Source organism: Falco peregrinus, chromosome 4 (assembly GCF_023634155.1).
Source record: "Falco peregrinus isolate bFalPer1 chromosome 4, bFalPer1.pri, whole genome shotgun sequence".
NCBI classification, from domain to species: domain Eukaryota; kingdom Metazoa; phylum Chordata; class Aves; order Falconiformes; family Falconidae; genus Falco; species Falco peregrinus.
In genome coordinates this window covers 105,112,650-105,127,471 of record NC_073724.1, presented here as the reverse complement: position 1 = coordinate 105,127,471, position 14,822 = coordinate 105,112,650, and the positions used below count along the sequence as shown (strand labels likewise).

General features: G+C 36.8%; 1 protein-coding gene across 3 annotated transcripts in view; it reads left to right on the top strand.

Moving 5' to 3' along the window:
• Positions 1-27: 27 nt before the first annotated feature.
• The window catches only part of AASDHPPT (aminoadipate-semialdehyde dehydrogenase-phosphopantetheinyl transferase), a 37,060-nt gene continuing 22,265 nt past the window's right edge, over positions 28-14,822 (top strand). For all 3 annotated transcript variants that reach the window (XM_055802427.1, XM_055802426.1, XM_055802425.1), the window contains exons 1-2: positions 28-222; positions 1,327-1,552. In XM_055802427.1, coding sequence (XP_055658402.1) covers positions 79-222; positions 1,327-1,552 — 370 coding nt within the window. In that variant the 5' untranslated portion in view covers positions 28-78. The remainder of the gene's footprint in view (positions 223-1,326; positions 1,553-14,822) is intronic.

The window sequence follows — 14,822 nt, the reverse complement described above, 5'->3', positions numbered from 1 at the left end:
CCGCTCTGTCGCGGCGGAGGGGGCGGGGCGAGGGCCTCGCTGCCGTAGGACGGCGCTGGGGTGCGCGGTCGCGTCGCTATGGGGAGCGTGCGCTGGGCCTTCCCCTGCGGCGCCTGGCGCCCCTGCCGCCAGGAGTGGCTGCTGGCGGCGCGGCTGGTGCAGCCCGAGGAGAAGGACCGCATCGGCCAGTTTGTCTTTGCCCGCGATGCCAAAGCCGCTTTGGTACATGCTGGCGGGGGGGCGGGCCCGGCGGGGGGCGGGGCCCCTCCCTCAGGGCTGGCGGCGTTAGTCCGCGGGCGGCACTCCGTGGGACCGAGCTGCCCGCAGCCGCCTCTCTCCTCCGCCGCTGCGGGCGAGTGCGGGCCCCGCCGTGGGTGTCCCTTCCCCGCCGTGGGGGAGGCTGCCGGTGGGCCCTCGGGGCACGGGCGGGGGTCGCTGGGCTGAGGAGCCGCCTCTGGCTCCGCTCGTGGTACCGGCACCGGCCTTTTCCCGTGGGGACGTGGTTGTCTCCGCAGATTCAGTATGGCTCAAATTTCTGATTTCTTGTAGGGAAGCATGCCCTGCAAGGGCATTTCAGGGAAGTAAACGCACTACAAAGTGTTAATTGCCAGCTCTGCTTCGCTTAGGAGGAGGAAGGGATGTTTGCAGTCAGCTATTAGTGGGTATTCTGAAAGAATTCACAGGTCTGACGATGTTAAGTTACGAAACTCAACCATTTTTATAAGAGGCAAAATCAATGTACTGTAGGAGACTGTAGGTGAACACAGTAGCTAACATGTAAGCAAATAAAGCTGTTTTACATAATTCAGGTTTTAAATAGCATATAATTGTGATAATACCGACTTCTGCTAATTAGGCTATAAGGAGTTCCTCATCGTTTTTAACTGTTTAGTATTTCATTTAGCACTGAAATAGCTGAATGAGTGTTCTGAAAGGAAAGCTGTTCAGACAGCTTTACTGTTCAGTGTGGTATAAAAAGTACTCATCTGTGCAGTAAAGTATCCTAAGTAAGTAAGGAAAAGAAGGACCTATTTTATGTGATTTTTCCAGTGTGGGACTGCTTTTTGTTGGGTCTTGTGTTGTCTCTGTGCTGATAGTGATGACAAATGTATTCTATACTTGTGTCTGGTGAACTCTTAATTACATTTACTTGACACAGGCTTTTATAAAAGGGAGAAATATAAATAATTTGGCTAAAATACAGTCTTATTTTGTGTCAGCAATAATGAAGTGACTTTTTTTTAGACAAGTGGTTTTCTAGCAACCACAGATATTTTGCACACAGCCTAATAGCTCTGTACGAATCACTTCCATTTTATTTCATAGGCTGGTCGCCTGCTGATACGGAAATTAATTGCGGAAAAGTTGTGCATACCTTGGAATGAAATACACTTGCAAAGGACTTCAAAAGGAAAACCTTTCCTGGCAAATAACGAATTCAGTATCTATTCAAATTACAACTTCAATGTCTCTCATCAAGGAGATTATGCGGTTCTTGCAGCTGAGCCTGAGCTTCAAGTTGGCATTGATATTATGAAGACTAATTTACCAGGTAATGCATTATGGTGACCAAAGCAGATTCTATAGTGTTTAAGTGCTGAATGTTTTAATGTTTCCCAAAGAACCAATCTGTGTCCTAGAAATTTAGTGTAATTAGAAGAGGGTGTATGAATGTATTGTGTATTTGCTTTTTTATAGTTAAATGCAGTCCTTATTGTTTATTTTGGCTTTTCTGTTACGCCAGTGAAGGATATATTTCCAGTTCAGAAAAGCAGAACCCTGGAAAAACAAGGTCACGAATCCTGCTATGATATTGGTATCTGCAAATACCTTAACTAACAGGTTTGCTGTCTGTTAGGTGGTAGTAGGGACAACTTTCAAAGTAGGGACAGTGGGTTCCATCCCCATGTGTAGACTATGACTGTTGCTCCCTTGTCCCATAAGCATGGACATTATATGTGTCAACACCAGGCCCAGTACTGCAGCGAACTGGCAGTTGTTGGCCTATTTATTTGTATGAATTGTTGCACTAACCTGACTATATTAGTGAACTATCAGAACTGAAATTATAAAATAGAATTATAGCAAAGTGCATATTTAAATACGGTTTTATGGAGATAATTTAATTTACAAATATTCATTGATGTGTGACTGGGTTAAAGGAGAAACATACCACGATTTGCAATTTATGGGGATTTTAGTTTTTTGAGAATGTTTAACCAGATAGCTATGTTCTTACAAATCTCTTGACAGTCTTCAATTTGCCCAGTATTTTATGCTGCAAAATAATTTGTGTAAGGTAAAGATTCAAATAAACCTTGACTAGATAACTTCCTCTCCGATTGCTTTACACCTTTTTAATGATTATTATAAGCGTACATTTTTGGATTGGCACGTTTAGCTAAGATGCAGAAAAATTTTACTGCAATCAAAAGTGAAGGTCTTCCTTGTGACTCCCATCCATCTGCTCTAGACTCTCCCTCTACAAATGGTGGTCAGCATGTGAGGCCACACCATGGAGGGGTGTACCCACACCAGAGCAGTTGTAGATTTTGTGGCAGAAGCTGGCCTGTGGGTAAGGCTGTGCTGGAACAGGTGCACTCCTGAAGAGATTGCAGTAATGCAGGGCCCAAATACCAGATAAAGCTCGAGGCTGGTGCTTTTATCATAGCTCTACCAGGCAAAACAAAACAAAGTGGTGTCCCAGCAGTGTCTCCTCCCAATGTCTTGCACACCCTCAGCCTATTTGCCTGGGGGTGACAGAGGGACAGAGAAGACCTTGATGCTGTGCAAACACTTCTGATACTGGTGTGCTATCAATGCTGTTTCAGGCATAGATCTAAACCACAGTGCTGTACAGGCTGCTATGAAAAAAATGTAACACCCAGGCCCATTACCCTTGGAATACTTTGGCTGGGCTTGCCACAGGCCTTACTGCTAACTATTCATTTTTAAAAGCTTTACCTGGTTGAGCAGGTAGATAGTGAAAATCAAAAGATTCAAATGTTTTTATTTTAAGCTTTTCTCGGGAAATTAAAAATGGGAAGTAATTTATACATGTTATATATGGAGGTAATGATGTCTTCCGCTCTCTGCTGGCATTTTATGCAGCTGGAAATATAGCTGGCATTTTAAAGACGCATTGCTGATATCCAGCTGACAAGGCTTATGCAATGTGTTAAGCTCTCTTTCTGAAAGCAGGAGACAATTGTGGAGACTTATGTTTACATTTAGGTTTAGAAATGTGTATTTATATTACTTCTCTATTTTGGAATACAATACATTGAACTTTGTAAGGGAATGCATTCTTGGTTCTTTTCCAGTTAATAGAAAAAAATCTTTCAACTTCAATATTAGCTGACTTTATTTTAAAAAAATCCCAAAACCTCACCTCTACTGCTTCCTTTCTCTTGTATTTTTTACTTACTTATTCACTATTCCTTTCTTATTTCCTTCATGTGCAATTGCTTAAATGGTGGATAACTCAATGTCCGTTGATTTATTGCTCATTCTACAGGCAGCGTCAGAAGAAATGAAGGTTCTTTTACCTTGTGTCTGAATGTATTCTTCATTCAGGGTCTCTAGTCACTGCTGTCATAAGAGCTGTAGAATCAAAGTTAGGTCATCAGTATATGTTGCCACTTGTTCTTAGTTATGCCTGCTAAAGTTGACTAAATTTAGGGGAAAAAATGTCTTGAGTTCATCCTATTAATGATGTTTTGGTTCCTATTCTGCTTCTGTCATGCAGCTTTTTGATTGCCTCTCCTAGGGTTTCCAAACAACAATATGAAGCTGAAGTTCAAAGGAGAATTTGGTGTTGGGGAAAGAGTTGAATCTCAGGAGAAATGTAGGAAAAGCGATGAAATCGGACTGGGTTTTTAGTTAATTAAAATGACTGTTTAGAGACAACATTCAGTTCTTAACTTCTTTGGTGGCACTAGAGGCTCCTGCCAACATGTCATAGAACTGTGGACAGTAGCAGTCATGACCTCTTATGATAAAGGAAATGCTGCCACATCCCCCTGGGGAACTGCACTCAGCAGCAGTGTGGATTTTATCTGTGAATATGAGCTGGTGAGAGTAAGTAACGCTTTGAGCTCTGATACAAGCAGGCTTCAATGGTTTTACCTGTAGAGAGAAAAATGATGGCTGTTCTGGAGGTGTTCGTGATTCCGAGGGCTAAATGATGGAATTAAATTGGTGCTTTTGTAACAGTGATACTGAAAAACTATGTATCCAGATGCCCAATCTGAAACAAGCTAGTGACAGATGCAGCCTGCTGGGATTCCTGAACATAGGTCCTTTATCTGTCTTGAACCATGGCTACTTCATCCACCTCTCCCTCTTCCATCAGAGATCTAGGTATCTATTAAAAGTGAAGAAAGAGGGGTATTAGGGCAAGTCACCATCTCCACAATCCGAGTTTATGGTGGCAAGCTTTACAGTGTATATAGAGGAGTACAAAATGCATCATTGCAAAATTTCCAGCTTTCTTTTCTAATATCTCAAGTTCCGCAGCTAACGTAGTCTGTCCTGAAGTAATTTAGCTGTCAACAGCTTGCATGCATGTTTTTATCTTTTGATAAGGAGAGAAGGGAACCTGTCATTATGCATAAGAAATAACTATCATAAAAGTATGTCAACACCTGGTTGTGCAGTTGTTTTCTGCATTATGTAACTTTACATAAATATTTGTGAATTAAATAAAAAAATACTAGGTTCAAAATTTTACAGAGGTTTTGTTTATGGCCATATGTCTTCCTTTTTGGAATTATAATTTGTATTTTTGGAAAAGAAACATGATAGTAATGAAAATTTACCAATTGCACGTGGGAAAGTGAGCCAACAAATAAGCAATATTAAAGATAGAATTTTAAGATATAGTTTCTGTAGTATGAACTAAAGCTAGCGTCTTTTCACCTAAAATTTTTCTAAGAAAGTTTTTTGTCTTGGTAGAATTTCCTGGAGCTCTCTTTAATGCTGTGCTATCAATACATAGCTTTTGAGTTTACCACCGATATTGTTTTACCTGGTAGTACCACTGAGCGGTGCTCTTGCTCTGCAGTTGCTAAGTACATTGTATTTCTGAGAGTCAATCCGCTATAAATCTCTTTTTCTGGAATAACTGCAAGGACAAATAGTTCCCTATGTACAAAATACATTACAGTAGATTTGTTTTGGTTTTATATATTTATTTATTTTAAATGCTTGTTTAAATACAAAGTGCTTCATCTTGTGATGTTATCCAACAGAATCTTGATTGAGGTCTCCAGTATTCTAGTTCTTATATTCCCTTTATTGTCCAGCTACTGAACAAAATATGCAGAGCAAATACACAAGAGAGTATCATGCAGCTGAAAGTTTTGGGAAATATGCTATTAAATTGGGTGCTAGAATGTAACAGCAAGACCTGGTACAATAGCCATTTCATGTCACATCAGTGCTATTTTCATTTTACTCATGAGCCATAAGAAGCTGCCTCTTTCCATATTACTTTTGCTGCATTATTAAAACCTGAAAAAACTACTGCAAGACATAGTCTTCTTCAAAGGTGAAGGCAGGCCACACAAGAAGCTAGTCTTAGCAATGCAAGTAGAGACAGTTCTACAAAAGTTCCCCAGGTATGCAACAGTTTATCACCTTTTTTCCTGTATTCAGATATTGAATAAAATAATGTAGTGAAGGCAGAAAAGGAAGATTTCTTCTTTAGGTATTGTGTGTTGCTGCCACAATAAAATAAAACAAAAAAACCCCCCACAGACCAAAAAGGGTTTTCCAGCAGGGTATTGCACATTTAAACCAGGCTTTTAATTTACTTATTTTGGAAGAATTACAGAGATCAATGGTTTGTGGTTTTTTCTTCCTTTTAAATCAGTTTAAGATGAACTCTTGAATAATTTGGGAAAATGCACACTGTACTGTAATTTTTTTTATGGAAGTAACTGTGGACATTGGCAAGTACTACTAACTCCTGCAGAAAAACTCAGCTTGTGATGATGTGTTTGATTTTGAACTTATGCACAAGAAATTTTGCAACAAGTGTCAATGTGGTTTAAGTGGTGTGTGGGATGCTGGATTTACCAGTCACTTAAACTCTGTAAAGCAGAACATTTTCAGAGACCTAGGAAATAAGTATTGCTTAATAAAGATTACTTCAAGCATTTGAAAAAGGCTTAGATCTTAGATTCAAGAGCTTTCCTGCTGTGCAAGTGAATTTTCAGTAGTGCAATTTTTTAGCTTCGATGGAATTACAAAGGTAAATAAATTAATAGTTTGTTCCTGGTCTTTCATAATCAGGTTGCAATCTTTCTTACCTATTGCATTATAGTTATTTTGATCCGGACCGCTCCAATCTCAGCGTAATTCCAGAATTAAATATTTGACATGCAATAAATTTGCTTTTCTCATTAATCTTTCAGGTTTATGGTAGGTTTGCTTATTAAAAGACACAAAAGGGTAAATTTTCTGCATGTGAATTTTATGGAAAATTAATTTGATCTAAAAATACTTCCTGAAATGCTTTTTAAAGAAGGTAGGCAGTTATGTGCAAATACCTGGTTGTTTGAAAATGTGTTTCTTTGCGGCAAAGAAATACAAACAGAACTTAACTAATTTTTCTCTTTTTATTCTCATTATTCCATCATTCAGGTGAGATAATACAAGAGGTGATAAAGACCTTCAAATCAGAGATATGTCACACATGAACCAGGGTTTCAAAGTTCCACTCAAAGAAGCTACGTGCTAAACATAAGTCTAGCTAGTGGAGGAAAGCTCTTTCTCTTCAGCCAGTTATAAACTTTGTGCCGTTTCTTTTGCTAGTCTCAAACTAAATCGAGAGTTAGGCACACCTACAGCATAGTTAAGATATTTGGCATGTCTTTTATCTAGCAGCCATGCTCAAGATTTTGAACTTGTAATGCTTTTTTAATGCTGCTTTTCACCTTTTGCAGTAAGAATTTCTTGATCTAGAAAGAAGTACCAAACCAGATTGTTCCTGGGAGTGCTCCTGTCCTTGCGGTGCCCTAACCAAAGTTTTAACTGCTTTTGTTTTTATTGCTGTATTTCAGTAAATCTCATAGCAGCAATCGGCATCTAATCTTTTACTACAAGAGGTAATTGCCAAATTATTAGCTAATGGTACAGCTATAGATATGTAGGTGCAATGTTTGGGATGAAGAAATTAATGAAGGATTTAAATTAAATGTTACTTCTAATTTATTAAGGAAGTCAGAGTTTATAAATATGACACTGCATCATTTTTAGATGTAAAGTAGTGTTAAAACAGCTAATATCCTTGTTGAACTAACGAATCATAGTGGTCATATGCCCTTACACTGAGTAAGCAGGGAGGAATTTCCTTGTTCTTGTTCTATTTGAAAATGGGAAGAAAATGGAAACAGCCATCTTAAACATACCCTTAAAGAATATGTGTTATATAGTAGTTTAATTATTGTGCTGTATTTAGTTACACATCTAACATTGTTTTAACCTGGAATTACATCATGTTTGTAAAAACACTTGCGCGTTCTGGTAATTGATTGAGCACCAATGCTTAATAAACTGTAAAAGGAAAATTTGATATTGTGATTGAATCTCCTCTTGGAGGGGTAATAGGCTTTTTGGAAAGAAAGAATCTTAATCAGTTACGATTGTTTTTTAATAGGAAAACATAAACCCGTTTGGATTAAAATAGAAACCATTAGCAAAATATAAAACAGTAAAAATGAACTTGTGGACAATATGTATGTTTAAAATGAGGGATAAATTAACAGTTAAGGAAGCAAAATACTTAAACCAGGAGCTCTTAGTAAAAATAAGAGGTAGAACAAAGACAAACTGTAAGAATGCTTTTCTGCTTTTGTTTGTTTGTTTGTTTTTCCCCACTGAAATATCCTTCTGCACACTGAATTTAAAATAATCACAATTTATTCCTAAATTAGTCTTTGGGGAAATTAAGTTATACATTCAAAATTAGGAGCTAAAGAGAATTGAATTTTTTATTTTTTTAACAGAACTGAAAGTACTTAGCCTGCACTAATGACAGTTAGCTTTGGTTTTCCAAATTAAGGAAGTCTAGCAGAATGATGTTAAGAAATTACTTTGTAGATACGAAGAATTTGCTTTTTGAAGGTTTCTTGCGACCACTGCCCATTTCAAATACCTTCAATTCTAGAGATACATATCTTTGTTGCAAGAGCTGGAAAATAGAAGCTGTCTGTATTTTCTGCTGTCAAGCTTATTTGGAAGTTGTCTGTGCAAGAATTACAGTCTCGAGCTCTTATTAGTTTCAAGGTTGGGAGACAATGCTTTAGATTTGGATTTGCAGACTTTAAGACTGACTTATGAAATGGTAGAAACTTATCTTAAATACTTAGCATCTCCCCTCAGTAACTGTAAAAAAATAGCCTCAGCTGGATTTCCCTGACATATTTCTAATAGAAATTCTAATTTTTAATGAGGCAAGTATTTTTGTGTTTTCTCACTACAGGTGACAGGTTGCTGTTGTCTGGTCAGGTTTTCAGGAAAGTTTAGCACCAGGAGATTTTTGCTACTTCTATGAATAACTGTTTTCTTGCCTTATATCGGGTTGGTGCTGTAAATTCTAGGTATTCATGGCTGTGCTATGTGCTGTGTTGCATTTTGATGGAAAATCCAGTCTTGTAGTGCATTAAAAAATTGTTACTTGCCTTGTATAGTTTTTCTGCCTGTTCAGAGTTGTTTGGTTTATATTAAATACGTAGGTCTTTTTCCTAGCAAAAAACAATTTAATAAAAACATAGCAAGCACTTGAAGATAGTATCTACAAGAATAGATAAAACTGATAGAGATGAATGGACCGTTGAAGTTCATCGGCTTTTCAGTTGTGGGCCATTCTCTGGTTTTGCCACATTGCAATACATTCATCTTCCTCTTGCATCCCTTCTTGTGTAGCCTGCTGGCTGGATAAAAGACAGCTCCTGCAGAGGCTGGTCTGGAGCTATGCAGATGTTGATTTGTGTGTTGATGGGGGCAAGGATGCAAAGGGACAACATGCTGCATGACTAATTGATGCTGTCTCTTCTCTGTGGGAAGACCAAACAAAACATGTCAAGTGGGCCAAACAGACTTTTCAGGTGCTGGCAAGCCAAAAAAATGGTGTTGCAATGGTGTTTTGTTTTGTTTTCTTTTTTAAAGCATGTTCTTACATGGTTACTTTCACTATTACATAGGAGAGATTGAGTCCCAGATTTCAAACACTAGTACTACTTCTGTCATCTTGCGGGGTTTTTTGGACTTCATTTTGAAGGAGGAAAAAGAGGGAAGGACAGTGTATACATGAAAGTGGGCATGTTTTAAGTGTGAAAATAAGGGACATTTTTACTGCATCTGGCTATGAGATTCATGTTCTGAGACAGGCTTCTGTGCAGTGTTCTGACTTATGTCATCACAAGGAACTGTTAACAGTCAGTGGCCTCATTACTACAGTAGGCTATCATGATGTGGAAGGACGTAGTCGCAGAGTGTGTGTGTCTCGGTATTCAGGACCAGTTCCACAGCAAATGTGGAATTTAGAAAAGACATCTCTCGTTAGGGTCTGTCAGAGAAAGATTCAGTTTGTGCTAAGGTTGCAGAGCTTCTGGGGGTGGGGAGGGGGAATTGCATTTATCAGATCAAGGAGGTGTTACAAAATGTGAATCATGTAGTCAAATTCAATGTGGAAGATGAAGATGACTTAGACACTGAGAATTGGCTTCCATCTGTGCCCCCACCTCCCCTTCATCTAATAGTACATTTATTTATCAAGTACCAAGCAGATCCTAATGCACTCCCAGGTTCTCCAGAAGTTCTAGTTTCTTAGAGATGGGAATACTCTCCCTCTAGTCACATTTTCACTGAAGTATATACCCTTTCTTGCTACTATTAATACTTTTATGGTTCAGTAGCAACTATTCGTGATACCATGTGGATAATGTTGTTTGCAGTATGTCTGATTCAATGCAAAGATAGAACTGGGTGTCATCCCCCTTGTGCTGGAATTTTGTCTATGCATCTCACAGTAGCACCATATATACATACACTCACATATATATATGCATGCATACCAGCATGTATATGTATGTATCTACATATATATGCTTTTTTAAATATAGCTATATCTTATGTGGGTGCTATTGCACTAGCAACATCTTGAGACTTTTGTTGTCTTTTTAAAGAGTAATATAAGAAGATTAGCTCCAGTAAAACATATTAAAGTTCCTAAATGTCTGTTACCCTTAAAGAAATCTGAGCATGTTTGGCCTTTTTTTACATCTATAGTTGTGTCCTCACAACTCACAATCATAATGGCTTTATAAAATAAAGTCTGGTTTTATGTTTATTTAGAATTTGGGGGTGTTTGTTTATTTTTAGTATGATGCATCGTAATCTCATGAGTGTTGAAAGGAAGTAGATTTCCTGCTGTTCTGACAAAATGGAATGATTGCTTTAAGTTTGATATGTTCTCTAATGGAAAGCTGATTACAATGCTGCATTTTCATGGGCTAATTGACCTTTCTGCTGAAATACTGTGGCAACCTAGAGCTCCTCTAGCTGTGGTCACACAACCTCTTGGAAAGAGCTTAAGTAGGAGGTATTACCATTGACATACACAAGCTAAGAAAGAGTTTCTTAATTTATTCATTATATTTTTTGCTATTACTATTTAGTTTTAAGTAAGTACACTTCCTTAAAAGAGTTTGGGGTTCCTGATTCATTGTAATCACTAAGACCCTATGTATTTTAAATACTTTCATTTTCTCTACTCAGAAGCAAACTAAAACCATGTGGTTGCACCCAGGCGTGATTGTCAGTAAGCTTTTCAATGGCTAGTATATATTACAGTTGAATGTTTGGCATAGGAAGAACATGTAAAAGTGTGCTGAAGTCTGAACAAAATTTGAGGGCATCTGGCATTTTTTATATATTTTCAGAACAAATGACAAAAAGCATGTATCTGTGGTAGACCATACACTACCTGTCTGTAAATAGATCAGATGTATTCAATTAAGTTTGTGACTTTTGGGGTTTTTTTTCTTTCTTTTAATCCAAGCCATACCTGTGTCAAAATTGCTGTTTCTTCAGCAAAACAAAATTTGCAGTTTTGAAGGTAGAGCTATCTAATCCATTGTGATTCTTTACTTTCTTTTGTTTAACATTTGCTATCAGCAGTTTGCTTAAGTATTCATTGCTGCTGTTAGACCAAATCACAATAATGCTATTGAAACTTCAGCAGCTTCTCTAATATTTCAAAGACTTAATGATCTTAACTGCAGAGAAAATATCAAACATTATCCAATTATGTCAGTCTCTTTATGACTTTTCCATTTTTACAGTATAGGAAATGTTAAGTAATTTAAAGGAGGCAACCTCAAATTTTTGGACATTTTAAAGTTAATGCTGCTTCTCTGAGATATGCCAAGATAAAACCTATCATCAATAGTTACATGATGAGAATGGATGTTTAATATATATATTATTGGGAGAATCGCGGGATGCTGACAGGAAGCAGAGGTCACAGAATGCAGATCTAATCTCTAATTCACACTAAAGCTGTGTGAGCTTACAGATTTAAAAAAACATGCTTTGTTAATTTTCTGTCTGATTCTTCAAAGTTAGTCATTGTCAGTTTCCAAACACCTATACAAGGGTTAGTTGATATTAATAAACAATTAGGTGTTAATAAACAATAAACAATTAGGGCATCTGTTGCAGAAGAAATGTTTTTTCTCTATCAGTTTACTTTGGTTTCCTTTAGTGGGTAAAACATGATCAAATATGGCTTGTGTCCTACACCAAAAGGATTGTCACACCAAGTGTCCAGGACTCAAAACATATTCCTACATGGTTTGTTAGTTTGCAGGATTTATAGCTTGCCTGTGTTTCACATTATTAAGTAGATTGATCTGTTCATACTTCAGTTGCTCATTTTGCTAGGTAGTACATTTCATATTGTCACTTTGCCTGTTTGCCATCTGAAAATAAATTGATATCTATTGATTATATATTAGTTCTTGATCACTGACCTGTTTCTTTGGTCAGGACTCTGGGACTAGCGTTCTGGGGGTTGGGTTTTTTTGCTGATTTGTTTTGTTTTGTTGTTTGTTTTTTGTTTTTTTTTCCAGGGGATTAAGTTGATCAGTGAGCTGGCAGTAGTAGATTTTAGCTTTCAATTTCCATAATTTTGGATATAGACCATAATATAAGCTATTTAGTTTGTATCTGACCAAAACAATTTGAAGACTGTAAAACTCTGGTACAAACTAAAGTGGAGAAGGTCAGTCATCTCCTCTTCTGACTACTTTTGAGAAGGCATATCATGGTTATAGTAATTTCAGGTACAATGGGACAGTTAACTACATTTGTTAAATGTACGTTGTACAAAGCTGATCTATGATTGACCTGATGTTTGTAACCATGTAAACAAAATGCCAGTATGAAGATTTCTGTATTAGCCCTATGGATAGTAGTCTTCACTGTTAACGGCATCATTATTTACATTGTTCTTAATTCTGATTGTCTTTTATCTTCCTACAAATGCAGCTTGTTTGGCTTTTTTTTATCAGGTAGAAAAATGGAGAAAAATACACTGTATTTCTCTGCTATTTCTGAAGCATTTTCTCCATTAGGACTAGGGAATTTAATAAGTGGGTTTTTTATTCTTCGCTCCTACATCTTTTTAAAATCAATCTTGTATATCTGGTCCGAAGTTTTGCGGGGAAGAATGCAAAGGAGGTTTTTTGTCCTAGTCTTATTTTTTTTAGGATACCTAGTTGTTGTAGTGGAAAAGATGGCATTATATATTTCAATGTAAATAGTTTGTGCAAAAAATCCAGAATGCACACACATATACACACACGCACATGCACACTTATCTGTATATAGCATGATTACTTTGTAGGTTTAATATTGGATTCTTTTCCAGTATCACTCACTATTTTTTTTTCTCCTTACCCCTCCTGAAATTTTCAGGTTATTGTGTATTTTTAATTTAATGAAGAAACTTAACTTTGGGATGAGTTACTGGTTTTTTTTAAATAAATGCATAGAAGACAATTTTGAAAGATTAGTCAGATTTGATGTGTCAAGTTCATTAGCTGGGAGTAATAGCTGTATATAGGTAAGAAATCAATTGCCTTCACAGCTGTGTTAATTTCACATTTAATTTTTTCTGTGAACTATTCTGGTTTCAAATCTGTATTATGATGTGATAGGGGTGTGAGGTTTCTATGTCTGTAGATTTTAAAAAAATCGATGAAAATATATTTTGGTCTCAAGGATAAAACCTTTAGCTTATCTTGAGAAACTGATCAGATATTTGCTGCATGCCTGCTTTCTGTTGGTTACTGTTCCTTAAGGAGCAAGTTAGTGAGTGTTATGGGAAGGAGGTAGAACTCTATATATATTCTAGGGAAAGAAGACTTCTAAAGTTGGGCCTTTGAATGGCTAAACCATCCAGTTAATTTTTTCTAATGCAAATGGACATCCAGGTTTGTATTTGTTAGACAATCAGATACTGTGACAAACTGTTGTCAGTTAATTGTATATTATGAAAAGAAGCTGTAGTATGTTTTAGGTAAATTTATTAGAGTTTTCTAGTTGACTCTTACTTTTCAGCAAGATGATACAATGTAAAAACAAAAACTGCTTTCAATATTTAGAGGATGTCATGCTTTGTAACAAAAATTTTTCAAATGTGGAGTTTACTGTAGACAACAGAAATGCCTTCAGAATTTTAGCTTTTATGAGCAAGTGCAAAAAGAAAGAATACACAACAGTTTCTGTAAAGGTGAGAAAAGGAGGGAACTATAAAAACATACAGGTGAAAATGTATATTCAAATGAGAGAGGAAAGGGCAACATAATTCTCATTATTAAAAAGAGTTAAAGTTTGTCTCACAGTTTCTCTTTAAAAGAAACTATGTAAATTTTGAATAGTATATTAACTGTAAGTTAGGAATTCAAGTGGCATAGGCAGGTAAGAAGTACCTGTCAAAGCACTGGAAATAGTTGAAAGTTTACATTGCCAGGAATTACCATATTCAAAATCTGTAGCTTAGATTTTCCTAAGATTTATAGTGAAATTATTTGGTTGATGACTGAACAGATACATGCTCTTCTGGAAAGAAAAACTGTCTTTAATAATACTTTTATGATTAGGCTTCCATACTAAATAAAAATCTTATCTTTAAGGTATTATTAGAGGATAATTGTGAAAAGAGATACTATTAGAATCTTGATAGAATACTTACAGTACTCAATATTATAAATTTCAAAGCAAGATAACTTTCAGTTGTAGTGGAGTTTATTTTCATTAATCCCCTTGACCAAGGTAAGTTTGGTTTCGTATTTAATTCATAAATCTCATCCATACCCTCCCACCCCCTTGTCGTGTTAATAACTTTCATACCATTGGCTCAGCTTTTCTGTCTGCTGATACGCTCAGTTCCCTATAGAATCTAAATCAGCATTTCAGCATTTTTCTCATATTTTATTTTTTGAAACCTTTTGTCCAGTGTTTTAATAGGTCTGCTTCCATCACAATTTTTCTTCTTTTAAAGAAAACCAGATAATGGTAAGTGACTGTTCTTTCAAAGAGTTTTAGCAGTTGATGGGCATATGTATCTTTTTCCCATTAATCATAAACCATCTGTGGAACACGCTTCCAACCTTCCAAGCTTCTCTGCTTCCAGCCACACTTACTTTTGAAATCTGTTATGAAAACATATCTTACCTATCCTATGTATTCCTAAAATCATGGAATTGTGTTAATTCCATTTCAAGGATGAATGCAGACCTGGTCAGATG